The 16,470-nt window shown below is 52.5% G+C and overlaps 1 protein-coding gene across 7 annotated transcripts; it reads left to right on the top strand.

The window, feature by feature from the left end:
• Positions 1-397: 397 nt before the first annotated feature.
• METTL22 (methyltransferase 22, Kin17 lysine) lies at positions 398-15,958 on the top strand. Of its 7 annotated transcripts, none has more exons than XM_074322638.2 (12): positions 446-486; positions 1,381-1,547; positions 2,381-2,576; positions 3,043-3,423; positions 6,057-6,097; positions 6,186-6,330; positions 9,166-9,237; positions 10,745-10,798; positions 11,802-11,882; positions 12,138-12,240; positions 13,933-14,101; positions 15,846-15,958. In XM_074322638.2, exons 3-12 carry the CDS (start codon positions 2,456-2,458, stop codon positions 15,909-15,911), a joined length of 1,233 nt encoding a protein of 410 aa, XP_074178739.2. In that variant the 5' UTR covers positions 446-486; positions 1,381-1,547; positions 2,381-2,455; the 3' UTR covers positions 15,912-15,958. The 7 variants fall into 7 exon arrangements, with proteins under 7 accessions (XP_019609691.3, XP_074178736.2, XP_074178738.2 ...); XM_088801251.1 differs by lacking the exon at positions 446-486 and adding an exon at positions 581-696 and having other exon boundaries at positions 9,100-9,237; XM_019754132.3 differs by lacking the exon at positions 2,381-2,576 and having other exon boundaries at positions 398-486.
• Positions 15,959-16,470: the final 512 nt, after the last annotated feature.

The following is a 16,470-nucleotide window of genomic DNA, read 5'->3' as shown; positions in this document are numbered from 1 at the left end:
CAGGCAAGTTCGGAAAGCTTAAGAAAGTCTATTTTATTAAGAGAAAGTCTATCGGGCTGAGCAGACAGCTACCGCCCAGGCTGCACGTCTAAAGGAGCGCGGATGACAACGTCAATAAACGGTAGGCGGCTGAATGACAGCCCTGGCTCTAGAGCCCGATTACCCGGTTTGAATCCAAGCCTCACCACTTAGTAGCTGAGGGACCTAGGGCGAGTTATCTAACGGTCCCTCCCGCGCAGACTGGTCCCACCCGGGCCGGCCACCCCAGCAAACCCGGGCAGGTGAGGCCTGTCCCTAAGCCAGCACCGCCCTTGAACCTCCAGCGAACCCAGAGCTAAACCTGCACGTGTCAGCCGGCGATCCCTGTACGCATGCGCGACCCTCCCAGATAGGCGTGGCCACAGGGCGGTGCGGGCGGACGCACGCAGAGGAGGTGGAGCCGCGCCTGCGCAGGCCGCCCAACATGGCGGCCGCCTGAACCTCGCGGTAAGAGGGCGGGTAGGACTCAGGGTTGCGGCCGGTGGCGGGTAAGGTTTTGGGGGCGGCGGCGGGATAGGGTAGGATTCAGGGGCCCTCCTGGCACCGAGCCCTATCTTGAAATCCCGGCTCCCACGGACTTGCAGCCCAACGTCTCACTGTCAGCCTCACACAGAGCGAGCGCATAGGACAGTGTTGCTCATTGAGTGAGGCTGAGCGGTATGTGCTGGACCCTCAACTTAATTGTCTGTTTGAAAACTGTCATAGTAAAGTCGGAAAAAATAAAAAGGGGGGAAAAAAAATCTGTATCACTATAAATGGAAATTCCGAGTCTTTGCCATAAATAAAAGACCGCTGTGAAAAGGAACACAGTGTAAGCAGAATAATAACAGTTGTAGCGGGATTTGTTTCCCTCGCCCAGGTTGGGAGACTTTCTCCTTTAGGAAAAATGGAAAGAGAGCAGAAGGGAAGCACTAACCCTCCCCCCCCCCCCCCCCCCCGGTGATTGTCATGGGGGGTCTCTGCTCCCGCTCCCCCCAAAAGAACGCAGGACACGGTGAGGCCAAAAAGCAACACCCACGGAGCCATAGGTAGGGGAGTCACACCACTGTAGTCTCGCTGGCGGCTGGAGACACGGGATCCGAAACCCCCGTGCTAACTGCCCTCCGCCCTTGCTGGGTCAGCGATGGCAGTTACATCAGTGGCCAATGGCTAACAGGTCACAGCTGACGGCCAACTAGTCACAGCTGATGACCATCTACCACCCGAGCCAGCACCTTTCCACGTGAGGCCGAGAGCCTGGAAACTGCTCTCTGGGGCTCTGTCCCCACCGTGATACAGAGCTAGTTCCCACCTGTCAACCTTTGGTACCTGCTATACTGAGGACATCTTCTCACCTGTCAGGTGCTGCTGTCCCATGACTAACGTGGAGCCGCGGTCATGGTGGCAGGCTCCCCTACCAGCCATGGAGGAGGTCACCTTCAGAAGCGACACTGTGCTGTCAGACATCCACCTCTGCACCCCGAGCCAGAGACACCTCATGGTGAGGCTGAATGGCATGGGGCAGCCCGGTAAGGTCCTGTCGCGTGCACATGGGCCCAGCACCTCCTGGTGACCATTTTGTTTCGTGGTTTCTCATACTCATTGGGGGTTGGGAGGGGTGGGGGGAAGACGGGGAAGACCGGTGTGCTGACCTGTTCTGGATTGCGCACACTGCTTCTTTCATTGCGTAAACTGCGCGTTCCTGAGCACCCGTTTTGTGTGCCAGGCCTAGGACTTCATGCTGGGGATACAAAGTGAATGAGGTCTGCCTCAGGGAGCCCCGTGTCCAGTAGGGGAGACAGGGCACTGAGGTTCCATCTGCCCGCTTCCCTCCGTCCCCTCTGCCCCTATCCCAGTGAAGCCCCCTTCATCCCTTGTTGGCTGCCTCTAGCTACTCCCACAGGGCTCCCTGTCTTTTCTCCCTGTTCTCTCCCCCACTCATCTCCCCAGAAGCCAAGGGGATCTCTTGAAAATGCAAACCGCATCTCTGCCCTGATTTAGACCCTCCAGTGTCTACCCCTTGCTCTTAGACTAAAAGCAGACTCCTCAGTTGGCCTGCGAGGCCCAGCCAACCCAGCCCCTCGCTGTGTGTCCACACTTATCTCCCTGTCCCTCTCTGCTCTGCGGCCACTTTCTGCACCTCTCCGTCCCTTACACAAGGCACAGGCACATACCTTCCTCCTTCAGTGCCTTTGTTTTTGCTGTTCACTCTGCTCAGAACATTCTTCCCTCTTAGTCCTGGCTCCTCAGGTGCCATCTCAGACAGGCCCTCCCTGGCCGCCCTTCCCAGCTCCGATCATCCTGTTTTAGCTTGGTATTCTGGTGTGACTGACTAATAACACCCCTTTCCCTCGTGTCTCAGTTTGGATTCCTGGATTCTGGAAACTGAGGCTAAGAACAGATAAGTGACTTACTCAGGGTCACACGGCCTGGAGAGATGGAGGACTCCAGCCTAGGATTGGCCGCTCAAGTCCTTGCACCTCCCACCTGCAGCCCACCTGTCCTGGCACACATACTCTTACTGAAACTTGTCCCAGTGACTTTCTGGCCACCAGATGGTAAGGAGCACTTGGTGTCCTTGTCCCGTCCTCCAGACCTTCAGAAAGGAAACAAGTGTAGTGAGAAGGGCATCAGCTTTTAGGAGTTGAGCAGCAGCCACATTCAAAGCTGTATGACCTTCTCAGCTCCCTTAACTTCTAAGCCTCAGTTTCCATATCTGTAAAATGGAGCCGCTACTGCTATCTTCATAGCGACTGTGGGGATGGCATGAGATAATGTGGGCTGAGTATCTACACTGTAGATGCTCATCACATGGTAGCTGCTCTTGGTGGTGATTGTGACTGTTTTGTTTGGTGGCCCCAGTGTCACGGCTGAATCCAACAGGCCTTTTCTGCTGGTGTTAGTACGTCTCCACCTGGCCTTTAAAACCTTTTCCGGGTGGAAATCAAATTTTCTGAAAGAAGAAGGGGAAGGGAACAAGAAGACAGCTAGAAATATTCTTTTACATTTTGTCTTGCCTTTCAGTTTTCCTGTCGCAGTTCAAGTTTCTGTGGAACCAAGACTCTCAGACAGACTCAGGGGCTGAGGGTGGTGATCGCGGAGATGTTCCCACAGAAGAGACTCCTGCTGGGATGGGCAGCTCCGGGTCCCCTCCTGGGAGTGGCGGCAGCAGTGAGGGCTTCTCCCTCCAGGCCAGCGCTGACTCCACCGGCCAGGAGTGGGTGGGAGCTCCTCTGGACGAGGATGGGGATTTGGATGTCGTGAGAAGACCCCGGGCTGCCTCTGACCCCAAGCCAGCAGGGCCTCCGAGAGACAAGGTACATCCCATGATTCTAATGCAGGAAGAAGGTGACATCCTGGGAGACGAAGCACAAGAGGGCAGCACCTGTGATGTCATCAAAATAGGTAAATAAAGGCTCGCCTGTCCCCAAGGCAGCAGTGTCGTGTGTTTGAGCATCGGCTGTGTGTTCAAGCCCAGGTCAGGGTCTTGTAGCCATTAGCCCTCACCTCCTCCAGGACGCCTTGCTGCTGCTGCCTCCCACGTCCATGTCCTGACCCAGCTCAGCGAGTGGCTCGGGGTTAGAGGGTGTGGAACACTCGGCCAGCCTGACTGGCAGCAGGGAGCCATGAGAGATTCTGGAGCGAGTGTGGTGGGGGACAGGGAGGTAGACCCAGAATTAATCTGCAGGAGTCTTGTGGCTGATCAAATGGGGCGGGAGCTAGGACCGAGGAGCCAGGTGGGGAAGGGCTGGTAAGGAAGTAGCAAAAGGGGTGTGGGCAAGAGGCTTCTGCAGGCGGGATCAAGACTGTCCCCCACCCGGGCATAGGGGTGGAGCAGAGGGGTTTGGTGACGCCAGGATTTTAAATCCCTCGAAATGGAAGGAGCCAGGGCAGGAGGTGATTCAGTTCTGGTTAAACACCTGTCATGCTCTGATATTTTATCTACATCAATCTCGTAGTCTTCACAGTCTGCTCTGAGGTGGGTACAGATGAGGAATTGACAAGCCCAAGGTCATGCAGCTTGGCGGTGAGGAAGGTTCTGAATCCATGTGGCCCGTCGCCATAGCTGGGACTCTTGCCACCCCCAGCACTGCTCATCTGGGGGAGAGGAGCTCTGGCTTGAGTCTGTTCATTGAGATCCAGGGTCTCTGATGGTGCCTAAGGTCCCAGGTAAACCTGGGCACTGGCTTGGGTTGGGAGCATGGGGTCCATTGGGACACTCAAAACAGACAGAACAGCAGCTCTGATGTCTGTCCACCCACGTGTTTAGCAGTTACTGGGTGCCTGCACATACCAGGCAGGCTGTGTTCTAGATTTCTCTGGTGGATTCCCACCAGAACTGTATCCCATGCTTTCCATGGATTACCCCTGGTCCTCATGGCCTTTCCAAGGATGAGTATTCCCGCTTCACTGAGGAGAGAACTGAGGCTCAGAGACATTGAGGAACTTGCCCAAGGTTGCACAGCTAGTCAGTGACAGAGCCATGATTCACCCCCAGATCTGTCTGGCACAACAGCCTGTGTTTTCCATGTCACGTGATCAGAACATTGCAAAGTTTTTTTCTCAGGGGTTGATGATGGCTCATTTCACTCTCAACTCTCACTTGGACTCCCTGAGGAGGGGAGGGGCAGACTTGGTTATTCCACAATGAGTGTTTCACGCTCTGGGATTCACCATCCTGCATGTTAAGAACAAAGTCCCATAGCAAAGGGCTGGTCTGTGGGCTCCCCACCTGCCCATTCCCAGTCTCATTTTTGTTCCACTTTCAAACCAAATGGGTATGTTTTGGGCTTTGGCAATCTGAAGTTCTCCTGAAAGCGTACTTTACTAAAAGTGAGTTCTTCCAAATCTCAGTGTCAAATCCAGCCAGGATGCTGGTGGGCAATTATTTCTTACCTTTTATTCAGGAATCAGAATCTAAGTCTGCACGACTTAGAATCTCAGGTCAGATTTATCCTGGAGAAACCCTGAGCGTGGTGGCCTGGGTCCCCAAGAGGACTGCACACAGCCAGTTCTCAACTCACACTGGGGCCAGAGAGCTGCAGCTTCCGCTGAGCACCAGACAGAGCGGCTGGCTTATGTTCTGGACCCCAGTTGTAAGGGTGGCACTCATCTAAATGCTCATCTCTGCACAGGGAGATGCTCATACCTTGAGTGCTCGAGGGGACCAAAAACAAACAAGGGATGTCCAGGCTGCCCACGTCCCCTCCTGGGGCAGACCCTCCCGGAGGGGAACATGGTAGCCCGACCCATGCTGCTTCCTACCTTGCTACCCTCTCCCTTCCCTCAGTCCCTCGGTCCCTGCTCCTGTTTCGTCGTGAGCAGCTTGTGATTTGATGTTTGCCAGACCAGGGAGCATGGGAGGCTACTCAGCTATGCGTGTGTTGTGTGTTAATTTGACAGCCATCGTCATCTTGCTTAAAAGTTACAAGAGCTCAGTCCCATTTCACGGCAAAAATATTGGCCATTGTTCCTTTTTCTCCTTGATCTCACATTTCTAGTCTCTTCCCCCAGCTGCCACCACCAGATTTTATCCTAACCTGTTTTGTGCTTGAGAACATTCCTTATACTTCTCTTCACCTAAAAAAGGATATAAACTCAAAGTTTATTTTGTTAACTTCTCATGTGGTTCTAAGTATAAGAAAAGATTTTGAAATGAGTTGTGATTATTATCAGTGTGCAGTTGGTCAGAACAATATAAACATGACAATTGTAATATGTAGTTACTGAACGTAAAAAATGGAGGTGTGGGGGTGTGTGTTTGATTAAATTGGGCCAAGACCTGTTGTGACCCTAGTCTTCAGACTGTGGGGCACAGAGACCCAGTTACCTGAGACAGTGAGTCCTGGTGCCTGGCCTGTGAGTGACGCTCAAATGTCCCTCCCAACTGGGAGCATGTCCTGTGTTTCTGCTGCTCTTTAGACGCCTGACTCTAGTGCCCACTGTGTGTGCAGGTCGCCGTGTGCCCCATCTGTCTGTGTTCTCTCCATCCCCATTTTCACAGTGGCCCTTTCTCTTTTGGTTTCCATCCTGTCCAGAACACACCATGGCCACGCCCCTGGAAGATGTTGGCAAGCAGGTGGGTAGGTCCTGTCCACTCCCCATGGCCCTGAAGGGACTTTCCTGAGCCTCACATTTTCGGTCCTTCCTTGTCCGTCTCCCTCCAGGTGTGGCGGGGTGCCCTGTTCCTGGCTGACTACATCCTGTTCCAGTGGGACCTCTTCCAGGGCTGCACCGTACTGGAGCTCGGGGCTGGCACGGGGCTAGCCAGCATCGTCGCAGCCACTGTGGCACAGACGGTGTATTGTACAGGTAACGCCCACCATCTCACAGCATGTCCTGACTGTAAAAGAGTGAGGGAGTGACACTGGAAGTGGGATATTGGCTGCTAGGGATTTTGCCATCCTGTTGCCCTGGTTTTCTCCATAATGTCAGAATGTCCCAGCAACACCATGTCCTCACGGGCAGCAGAACCCAGCAGGTGCAGGACCATGTCCACTTAAGAAGGTGCCAGCAGCTCTGCCGGAACCTTTGCTCACTCATCTACCAAAGAGCAGACATCTCAGAAAACTACGAGGACATACCTTTTATAAGGCTTAAAAACAAGTTTGTTATTTTTCCCTCCCCAATTCTCTAATTATAGAAACCTTGCTTACTCTTAGTGGAAAACATGTAGAACAGCAAATAGAAATTACTCATAATTTTATAACACCCCAATTCAGCCAACCATTGCAGTTTATTGAGCACCTACAATGTGCAGACATGGTTCTGGATGTAGGGGATCCAGGAGTGAATAAAACAGGTCAGGTTGCTATCCTTAGGGAGCTTAAGTTTTAGAATCTATCTTTTAACTGTGTATTTCTTTGATAATCTTTTTCCTTCCCCTTTGTGTGTACAGACTCCCAAACAATAATCTGAAATCAAACCATGTGTGTATGTATGTATGTATATCTGTATCTTGCCAAAACTGTTGAACAACATTTTTGGGAGTATTTTTCCATGTCATAAAAAATTATTTACAAATACGATTTCAATGTCCAGATAGTATCATCTTTTTTTTTTTTTTTTTCCATTTTCCTTTTGCTGGGCATTTTGGTTGTTCCCATGTTTTGGGGGTGTTTTTTGTTGTGGTTTTTTTGTTTGTTTGTTTGTTTTTTGCATTTATCAATTGCACAGCAGTGAGCACCTTTGTGCATCATTGTCTGTTATTCCTTAGACTAGAAGTGTGTGACCTTTCTTAAGCTTTTACTACATATTGCCAACTGATTTATTTTTTAATTTTGAAATAATGTTAGAGTCATAGAGAAATTGCTAAAATATTACAGAAAGTACCATCTACCCTTTACCAGCTCCCTTCAGTGATAACATACATAACTGTACTTGATGAAAACCAGCAAATTGACTAGTGCAGTACTTTCAACTCAACCCCAGGCTTGCCAATGTGCGTTTTTAGAAAGAGTGTACCCGTTTTTAAGAGAGGAGTATCTCATTAAGTAAGTATTATTAAATTTTAAATCTTTAATATCTGCTAGTTGAAAATGGTATCTGCCGGTATGGTTTGCAATTTGTTGATTCCTACTTCATGTTTTCATGGCCCAGGTCTTTTGCTGCTGAGATAGCAAAGGGGAACCCAGGGGTTGCCTGTGATGAGGGCATCCCGTACTTTTCAGATACCCTGAGTTAACCACTGGTCAGGACTCTGCAGGCTGCCCCCCTATTGGCTGCTCCTTGACCGTTCCGTGCAGGTTGCCAGTAAACACTTCTAAGTGTCAAGCCATAATGCGATGCCGGAGAACCATACTCAGTGCCTAGCGCTAGTAGCAGGATGCAATTGTGTGTCATCCTTGAGAGTTACCAGCGTGAAGAAGCGAGCTTGTGTTTGGATGGTACGTTAGTTACTACAGCCTTTCACATCCATGAGCATCTGATTGTCACTTCACAGGGAGCTTGTCTGTCGCCAGGAAGCGTTTTACCATCCCTTTGTCCAAGTGCGCAGACTGAGGCTAAGGTCAGATGTCTAGCCAAGGTCATAATGTGGCAAGGGGGTGGGGGAGTAGCCCAAGGCTCCATCCAGGTCTCCCACCCCCACAGCCAGCTTCCCCTCTTTTATCTGTTTCATATTTTAGACTCTCACGCAAGGTCTGTTTTGACCAAAACTATCATAGAGGCTTAAAAACTTCCGAACCAGTTGTGTGCTGTCAGACACACACCATCAATATTGTCTTCACCCAGTGGCCCAGGAAAAGAGACAGGTGTGTCCCCCCAGTGAGCAGGGAGCTCCCCACTGGCCCTTGACCAAACTCTGTGTGGTCCCTTGGATGGAGACAATGGTCTCGTCCCCTGGGAGTCTGCAGTGGGTGGGGTGGCGCATCCACAGCCACAGTGGGCCAGGCGATGTCATTAACAAGACTCTCTACCTTCCACACGTACATTTTCCTAACTGAAAATTAATTTTTGGCGAAGCACTCTCCTACACTCCCAGCAAGGATTTACTGCCCTGGGGCTCATTTCTGCTGAAATGCTAGGAAACCACACCTGGTCAGAACCAGCAGGCAGCTTGGGGTAGCTACAGACGGCAGTGACGTGCGCCACATGCAGGAGAGCGTGCCCCAGCCTGTCTGAATCTGCTCTGCTTACCGATTGATCACATCCAAACGCCCTGCTGACTCTCGTCAGGTTTCTGGGGGGTCAAAGAGCAAGCTTAGATTTGGAGTCAGAGGCGCCAGGATCCACATCCCAGCCTTTGCTCTTACTAGTTGTGCGACTTTGCTCAAGTCTTTCATCTGTGAAACGGGATCCACGATCCTGGCTCAAGGGGTTGTTAGAAACACTCAGATGGGCTGGGAGAAGTACATGTTTCATGGACTCCAAAAATATATAAAAGGGGTGCCCTCACCCCTTCCTTCTGGAGTGCACACACGGTCTGTCCCCACCGGGATAATCATCTCTTATTTAAAGAAAAGATCATTAAAAAGCCTTAAGTTGACCATATTTAATTTTGGCAGTAAAACACACAAGAGACACTTTAGTTTTAGTTTTGCACGTTTCTGCAGTCATGCTGCTGACCCCAGCTCTCTCCAGGCGTGAACGCAGGGAGAAAAGTGTCGTCATGCTGGCGCTTTGTGGCATGCCCTTCTCTCATTCCAGATGTCGGTGCAGATCTCTTGGCCATGTGCCAGCGAAACGTTGCCCTCAACAGCCACCTGACTGCCTCTGGAGGTGAGGCCCGGCATGTCTTCTGCCTGGGAGGGAGGTATCTTTGTTTGGCAGGTGGGACAAACACCCAGGACCATAACCCTGGCACACGGGGTTCTGCCTGCGTCCCGTTATATCCAGGTGAATGCAGGGAGCAGACACAGTCTTAGCTTCACGGCGCTTCAGACCCTAGATCACTGTCCTTGCTTCATCTCCCCCTTCCAACACTCACCGCCACGTCCTACTTCAGCTCTCTGCCCCCTGGACATCGCAGTGGCCCACTACCTGGTCACCCCACTCCTTGTCTGACCTGCCCAAGCTGCCCTCCACGTAGCGTCCAGAGGGCCCTTTCTAGATGAAAGACTGACCCCTTCAGAGGTAAAGTCAAGTTCTTCCTTTGGCTCCCAAACCTCCTGGTCTGGCCCCTGCCTGCTTTTCCTGCCTCCTCTCCTGATAGTCCTGCCATCCAGCCCTGCATCCAGCGAGCCAAGGGCTCATTCCACCTGCTCTCCCCTGCCCAGAATGCCTCCCCTGTCTGCCCATCTGCTGGATGGTCAGGTGCCTGCACCACCTGCAGGAATGCACTTACATGATAGATGCCAGCAGCTGACTCCTCACTGGACCGCCTGTCCAGACCTTCCTCCACCCCGCAGCTTTGGGGCACTTTTTCCAGGTCACTCGAGCTCACCAGACCTTTTTGAGGTGTCCCATTACTCTCCGACTCCGGTGCTTGTCCTGAATCCTGCAGGGCCTGTAGGCCCTCCCCCTCAGGCGCGCCTCCACTCCAGCCATCCAAGCCTTGGAGGCTCCCCTCCCCTTGGGGCCTGTGTACTTGCTGTTCCTTCTGCCCAGAAGGGTCCTCTCGCCCTGATTATGCTCAGGTCTCCAGAATCCAGAGGAGTCACAGTCCCCCAGCCGACACTCATGACACCTTGAACCATTGCATTTGACATTTGTTTGTGCAGCTAGTGGATTGGTGTCTGCCACCCTGCTAGACCACACGTTCCATGACGTGAGGGACCCTGTCTGTTTGATGCCCGCTGCTGAGTTGAGTGACGAATGCCCGGTCAGCAGGGTCAGAGGGAAGGGGCAGGCGTGAATCGCCTTTTCTGAGCCTTCCCTGACACCCCTGTCTGACACAAGAACCCCTCTCTCCTGTATGCCTGGTACATCCCATGAATATTGCCCTGACCATGCAGCCTTGCCGGTGTCTGCTAACTTCCTAGCCTGTCCTCGGCTGCAGCTTCCCAAGGCTGGGCACGTGTCTCCTAAATCTTTGTGTTCCCTGTGTCTGGCACAGGGACTAATACTTAGCACTCAGAAAATGTGGGATCGATGGATGGAAGGAAAGAAGACAGGATGTATATGGATGAGTGGGAAGATGGGTGAACAGGAAGGAGGGAGGGAGGGAGGGGAAAGATGGGTGAGAGGATGGATGGATGGATGGATCGATTTGGGAGTATAGTATAAAAGTATTCTTTTCTCCCTAATCGTTTATAGAGTTTGGGGAATTCTGTGTGTGTTTTTCCAGGTGGTGTAGTGAAGGTCAGAGAACTGGACTGGCTGAAAGACGACCTCTGCACAGGTGCGTGTCTTCCTCTCACGTCCCTTTTGATTCAGTGGTTCCCAGTAATACCTCAAGGCCATCGGCCTCATGGCCTTAACTGACAGAAGAGTCTGGCTGCTGCCACGGTCCATGGCTCACCACAAGTCCTCTCTGTTGGCTGAAGAGTGACAGGTGTCATTCTTGGAGCCCGGGTTGGCATCCCAAGAGCCAGCGTGCTGGGCACCTTCCCTTCACTCTGTTGTCAGACCTCCCAGTGTCACTGCACAGTCGGTGCAGTAACCCCTGAATAATGAGTGAAGACGGACGCTCAGGTTAGTGCCTGCGCAGGTCCCTCAGCCGGCACTTGGCAGGGTCAGGGTGTGAACCCAAGTCCGTCGGACTCCAGGGCTTCAACCGTTTTCCTGCGAGTCCCACTGGGCGCACTGTCCTCTGCCCACAGCAGGGAGTCAGCCACGTGGGTCAGAGCCCCGTGTGGGAGGGTTTTCTAAATTCTTGACACAAACTATTTCAGACCCGCATGCATGCTTGCTCTTTCTGTGTATAAAAATTTTCCCCTGTGAGCTGTCAGGCGAGGAAAAATCATTGCTTGTTGGGTACCTGTCACTTGCTAAGCATGTAGCATACTTTAGGTTCTGTCACCTCCCCAGCCATCTTGTGAGGGAACCATTCTTATGCCCATTCTCGTACAAAACTGAAACCCAGAGAGGTGAAGCCCCTTTCTCGGGGTTACACAGCAAGTACAGGGGGCAGGAACCAAGGACGCACGTTTCACATGCTACCGGCCGAGACAGCAGGTAAGGCCAGAACCCATGTGCCCCTCGCTGGCTGCAGCCACCCCCTGACAGAAAGGGCACCTCTTTCCCTGTGGGTCTCCTTCCAGCAGCCGTGTCCCTAAAGCGGGGACCCTGGGATTCAGGGATGCCTGGCAGTGCCCACTGCCTCTTTCAGTTGGTCTCAGTGAGAGGCCGTGGCCCACAGAGAAAGGAGGGAGCACAAAACGACCTTTTTCCTTCTTTCCCAGATCCTGACGTCCTCTTCAGCTGGTCAGAAGAGGACATCTCCGACCTGTACAACCACACCACCATACTGCTCGCGGCCGAAGGTAAGAATAGCCTTTGCTCACTGCTGTGTCCCCGTCATGTGTAGCCCAGCACGCGTCCCTGCCCCTCCACGGAATTCTCTGTGTTTTAGAAGCATCTTTCCAGGACATCCTGCCACACCTACGTGCACTGTTCATTCTAACTGTTGCTGCCATGTTTCTAAGGACTCAGTGCACAGTGTCCCTGAGGGTCCTCTGAGGAAGAGATTTCTCTGCTCTCTGCACGTTTGCCCCTAATGCTGTGTTTCCTCCCTGCAGTGTTTTATGACGACGACTTAACGGATGCCCTATTTAAAACACTTTGCCGACTCGCTCACAAATTGAAAAACGCCTGCACAGCCATTCTCTCCGTGGAGAAAAGGTGAGCTTTGCAGCGGGGGGCTGTGCTGGCATCCCCAGAGCTAGACTCGTACCTTTCACACATGCTGTCATCAGTGTCATCCTCGTCACTCAATTCGTGAGCACCCGTTTCAGGTCCTTTGCACACATGGCCTCATTTCACCCACACACCAGCCCCATCCCCCTTTCTCAGATGACGAGCAGAAGGCCAAGAGACATCAGGGAACTTTCTGGGCCACAGCTAATCCCTGAGGAGGCAAAGTATTTGAGTGCAGGCCGTACACCAGAGCTGACGTGTGGGGCCACCACAGTCTGTCGAGGGCCTCTCCTCTTCCTGAACGTTCCCTCCAGGATGCCACCTGTCCCGCTGGTCCCGCAGGTCTCTGTCCTCTCCCTGATGCAGACATAGCCCCTCTAGGACATTCCTGTTTGAGTATCCTACAGCGTGAGGGCTCCCACTGATGGAGTGTCCATCTCGCGACAGGCGCAGTGCTAGACACGGGCTTTTAGGCTAGTCCACACTTTTCTGAAGGCAGTTTGGCATGTGGAGCAAAACCCATAAAACTGAACGTGCTTTAGTGACCCAGCAATTCAGCATCTAGAAATTCGCCCTGTGGAAGCGATCACAGTGCTGTACAAAGCCATCCAACAGGCCTATGCGTTTATGCCGATAATGTCTGGGACTTCCTTCACGGTACACATGACCGATGGCAGCATGGGAGCCTCCATTGGATTCTGCTCTTACAGACTATAAAGGAAAACATCGAAAAGTCAGGAAAAGTTGAACACTGACTGGATACTTTATGATAAAGAATTATTAAATTTGCTTTTAGGTGAAAAGAGCCTTGATCTTTTCAAGATACACATGACGTATTTATGGCAGGAGTCTGGCTTTTGCTTTTTAATAATCTAGTGGGGTGGGGGACAGAGGTGACAGAGTATCCGTGAGTTGACAGTGGTTGAAGCTGGGCAATTCATCAGACTGTTCTCGCTCCTTTTGTATCTTTGAAACTTTTCATGATAAAAGATTTTGGAAAGAAAATGGAAAGAGGTGAAGAGTTTGAATTTCACGTTAACACGTTGCATACGGATCACGAGAATCTTCACGAGGGATTTAAACCCCGCCATACGCAACGTGTTAAATCGTGTGGCAGATTCAGGGTGTGGAAAGGTGCAAGTGGCCGGGCTGGGGCTGCTCTGTGAGGACTCAGCTCTGAAGTCACCCCCTCTGAAGTGTCCCCAACCCCACCAGCTTCCCAGCAGCGTTCTCTCCATTACCAAGCTCCCCGAGGCCTCTGCCTTTTCCTCTGCCGTTCATTGCATTCATGGTCATGGCCCAGCCGCGTGCCATGTCTGTGCTGGTGCAGGGGGCAGTGAGCAGGCCCCCACACACAGCCCTGGCCTCAGGTGTGGTCTGCAGGCAGCCCTTGTACCAATTTGTAGCTCCGGGGGCAGTGGTGTTACCGTAGGCGTGTGGCTTCACCTCTCTGAGCCTCAGTTTCCATATCCGTAAAGGGGAGGTGGTGCCCACTTCCACCTCCCAAGCTGCCCTACACATCAGGAAGGAAGCACGGTCAGAGGCTAAACACACAGGAGGCACTCGCTGACTCCCACCCCGCAGCATGAGTGAGATTGGAGACGGCAGGAAGTCAAGCAGTGGGCAACGGCCAGGCCTTTCCCCATGATGGGGCGTGTGTCGGCTGCTTGTTTGCAGGCTGAACTTCACGCTGAGTCACCTGGACGTCACGTGCGAAGCCTACGACCACTTCCGCTCCTCCCTGTACCAGCTGGAGAGGCTCGAGGACGGCCAGCTGCGCTTCGCTGTGGAGCCAGTGGAGGCCTCCTTCCCACAGCGCCTCGCGTACGAGCGCATCCAGCAGCTGGTAGGTGCGGCCCCGTCTGGGCCTCTGGTGGCTCCGCCGTGATGCTATTGACTCCCTGGCAAAGGGCTCTCCTTAACGAAACCTGTGGTGGGATCTCACCGTGTCTGGGGGTGGGCCTGCCTGGCGACTGTCGACTTTATAGCTCATTCTTTTCCTGTGGGCAGTGCAGGCTCAGAGGAAGCAGGACAGGACAGAAGGTTCTGGAAGCAGGAAGTGAGTGGGGTACTTGGTTGGGTTGCAGCTCTCGATGCAGGGACTTCTGGTGCTGATGGTCACATCTCTGCGGAAATGTGCTGGCCTCTCAGACTCGGGGGGTTTGTCTGATGACTGGTGACCCTTAGGACCCTGAACGATGGAAGCCCATCATATCAGGCCTCTGAGGAACCACCCTAATAATGGTGCCTGTGCCAAGCGCCAGGCCTAGTTCTCATCCACCGTCTCAGTCAACGCCCCAGTAAGGCAGCTGGCCGGGAAAGGGCAGAACTGGGACTTAATCTTACAGCCACGTCACTTCCTATTACTGTTTTTAAACCCAGCACTTGGGGAAAATTTGAAAAGTCAAAATTACCCTTAAAAATCCCTTAACATGACCAGGAGCTGGATTCGTAGAAGTGGAAAGGACGGGAATTCACGTCTTGTTGTCTTTACCTTTTGTCTGTGGCCGCCCTTTCTCTGTGTCTGTGGAGCCCTGGGCCTGGTTCTCAGGAGGAGAGTACCACAGGGCCCTCTGTCCCACGCTCCCATCCCGTGCCCAAAGCGAGCACAGCACTGGCTTTGTATGGCTCCCGTGTGTGAGGAGGTGGGTGTGCTCTGTGCCATGGAGTCAGGATAAGCGACGTCCTCACAGCCCCGGGCTGGGTGCAGCGCCTGCAGACTGCTGCCCATCGCTCTCTTATGGACTCCGTCCGTCTCATCCGTGGGCTCCCTCTTTTCCTGCTGCCTTCCATTTTCCCAGCATTACTGTCTTTTCCAAAGGCCCCTGCCGTCTCGTGGTGTGCTCAAAGTAGGAGGACAGCGTCAGTGTTGACATTTGTGCCTCCAGCCATGTTTCAGGCTTTCTTTGCTCTAGGACCCCCTGTGTGTCTTTCTGTCCATCCAGGGTATCTGTAGCTCTCTCCTCCAACACATTTCAAATGATTCTGGTTTTTTTCCTATGAGCCTCCTTCACTGTATAGCTTTCCCTTGTTTACTGCCCCACCCTCTCTGGGCAGCCTCCCTGCCCGTCAGCCTTCCAGTAGGTAGCAAACAGGCTACTTCTGCTAGTGAGGACACGAAGCTTTCACTAAGAATCTGGCATGTTTTTGTACCGTCTCCACCTGCCAGCATTATTAAGAGGCCAAAAAAGGCAGCTACTTCTAAATTCAGCAGCCACGGTACATGACGCTAAAGACGTCCCCAAATGGAGAAATTGTGGCGACTGGCTGCCATTCTGGTCCCTTTTGATTGGATGGTGTCCTGATGCCTCCTGGATGAATGCCGGGACTTCTCCATCCAGCTTCTCTGCCACAATGAAGCAGAAAGAACAGCCGAGAGTGACGGAGATCAGAGGAAGCCCCCACGTGGTTTGCATGTTGCCCATGGCCCACATGTCATTTGTTCTCTCGCTAATTATCAGGTTGGTGCAAAAGTAATTTTAACCTTTTAAACCGCAGTTACTTTTGCACCAACCTAATACATCCCTTTATGAAAGTATGAAGCCTCGTTTGTGAACCTGGGGAATCTCGCCTTTCTCTGTTCGCTGCAGGAGCTCTGGAAGATCTTTGTGGAACCAGTAACGTCACCCATCGCGTCTGCAAGCACGTCTCCTTGACTATTCTTGTAAATCAGTTCCAATAAAATCAGAGGCTCTTGGACTGATGTGCTTGAGATATTACTTTTAAAATGTGGCAGATGGACCTTATATGACCCAAGACGGTTTTCTGGAGTCTGTCGCTGCCTCCCAGTATCAGCCAGAGAACATGACTGCTCTCCTCTGCTAACGGCTCGCAAATGGGTGTAGTATTGTCGCCACAGTTGCTGTGTAGAGCCACACAAAGCAACACACAGAAGCCTCATTTCCTTCAAGGCTGTGGGTGCTCTGTCCCTGGCCCCCTGGTGTGGTGACAACCAGGGCCCATGGGAGGAGGAGGCAGGAAGTCACCTGCCTAGTGGCCTTTGTTCGCTAACTAAAATCAGGTACGCTCAGAACAGACACAGAGCTGCTTTTTTGGGTCTTACGTGGCTGACCCGCGTTCCTGTGAGGATCTGCCTTGTGGGCGTTTGTTTCTCGTGCTCAGCTGGGGCTGGTTCCCTGCCTCCCCTCCGCCTCCCACTCCATGTGGGGTCACGAGTGCCTGTACCTTGTCTGTCTTGTTATCTTTCTCTGTGTC

This window comes from Rhinolophus sinicus, chromosome 10 (genome assembly GCF_057876585.1).
Source record: "Rhinolophus sinicus isolate RSI-liver-muscle chromosome 10, RSI-T2T, whole genome shotgun sequence".
Taxonomy (NCBI): Eukaryota; Metazoa; Chordata; class Mammalia; order Chiroptera; family Rhinolophidae; genus Rhinolophus; species Rhinolophus sinicus.
This window is presented reverse-complemented; position numbering and strand designations above follow the sequence as displayed.

What these genes read in the sequence shown, in the direction of transcription:
- METTL22 (XM_074322635.2), top strand. Translation starts at nt 1,394, where the DNA reads ATGACTAACGTGGAGCCGCGGTCATGGTGGCAGGCTCCCCTACCAGCC. An exon ending in GAAAGACGACCTCTGCACAG is followed by an intron (nt 10,799 to 11,801) that starts GTGCGTGTCTTC and finishes CTTCTTTCCCAG; the next exon opens with ATCCTGACGTCCTCTTCAGC. An exon ending in ACGAGCGCATCCAGCAGCTG is followed by an intron (nt 14,102 to 15,845) that starts GTAGGTGCGGCC and finishes TGTTCGCTGCAG; the next exon opens with GAGCTCTGGAAGATCTTTGT.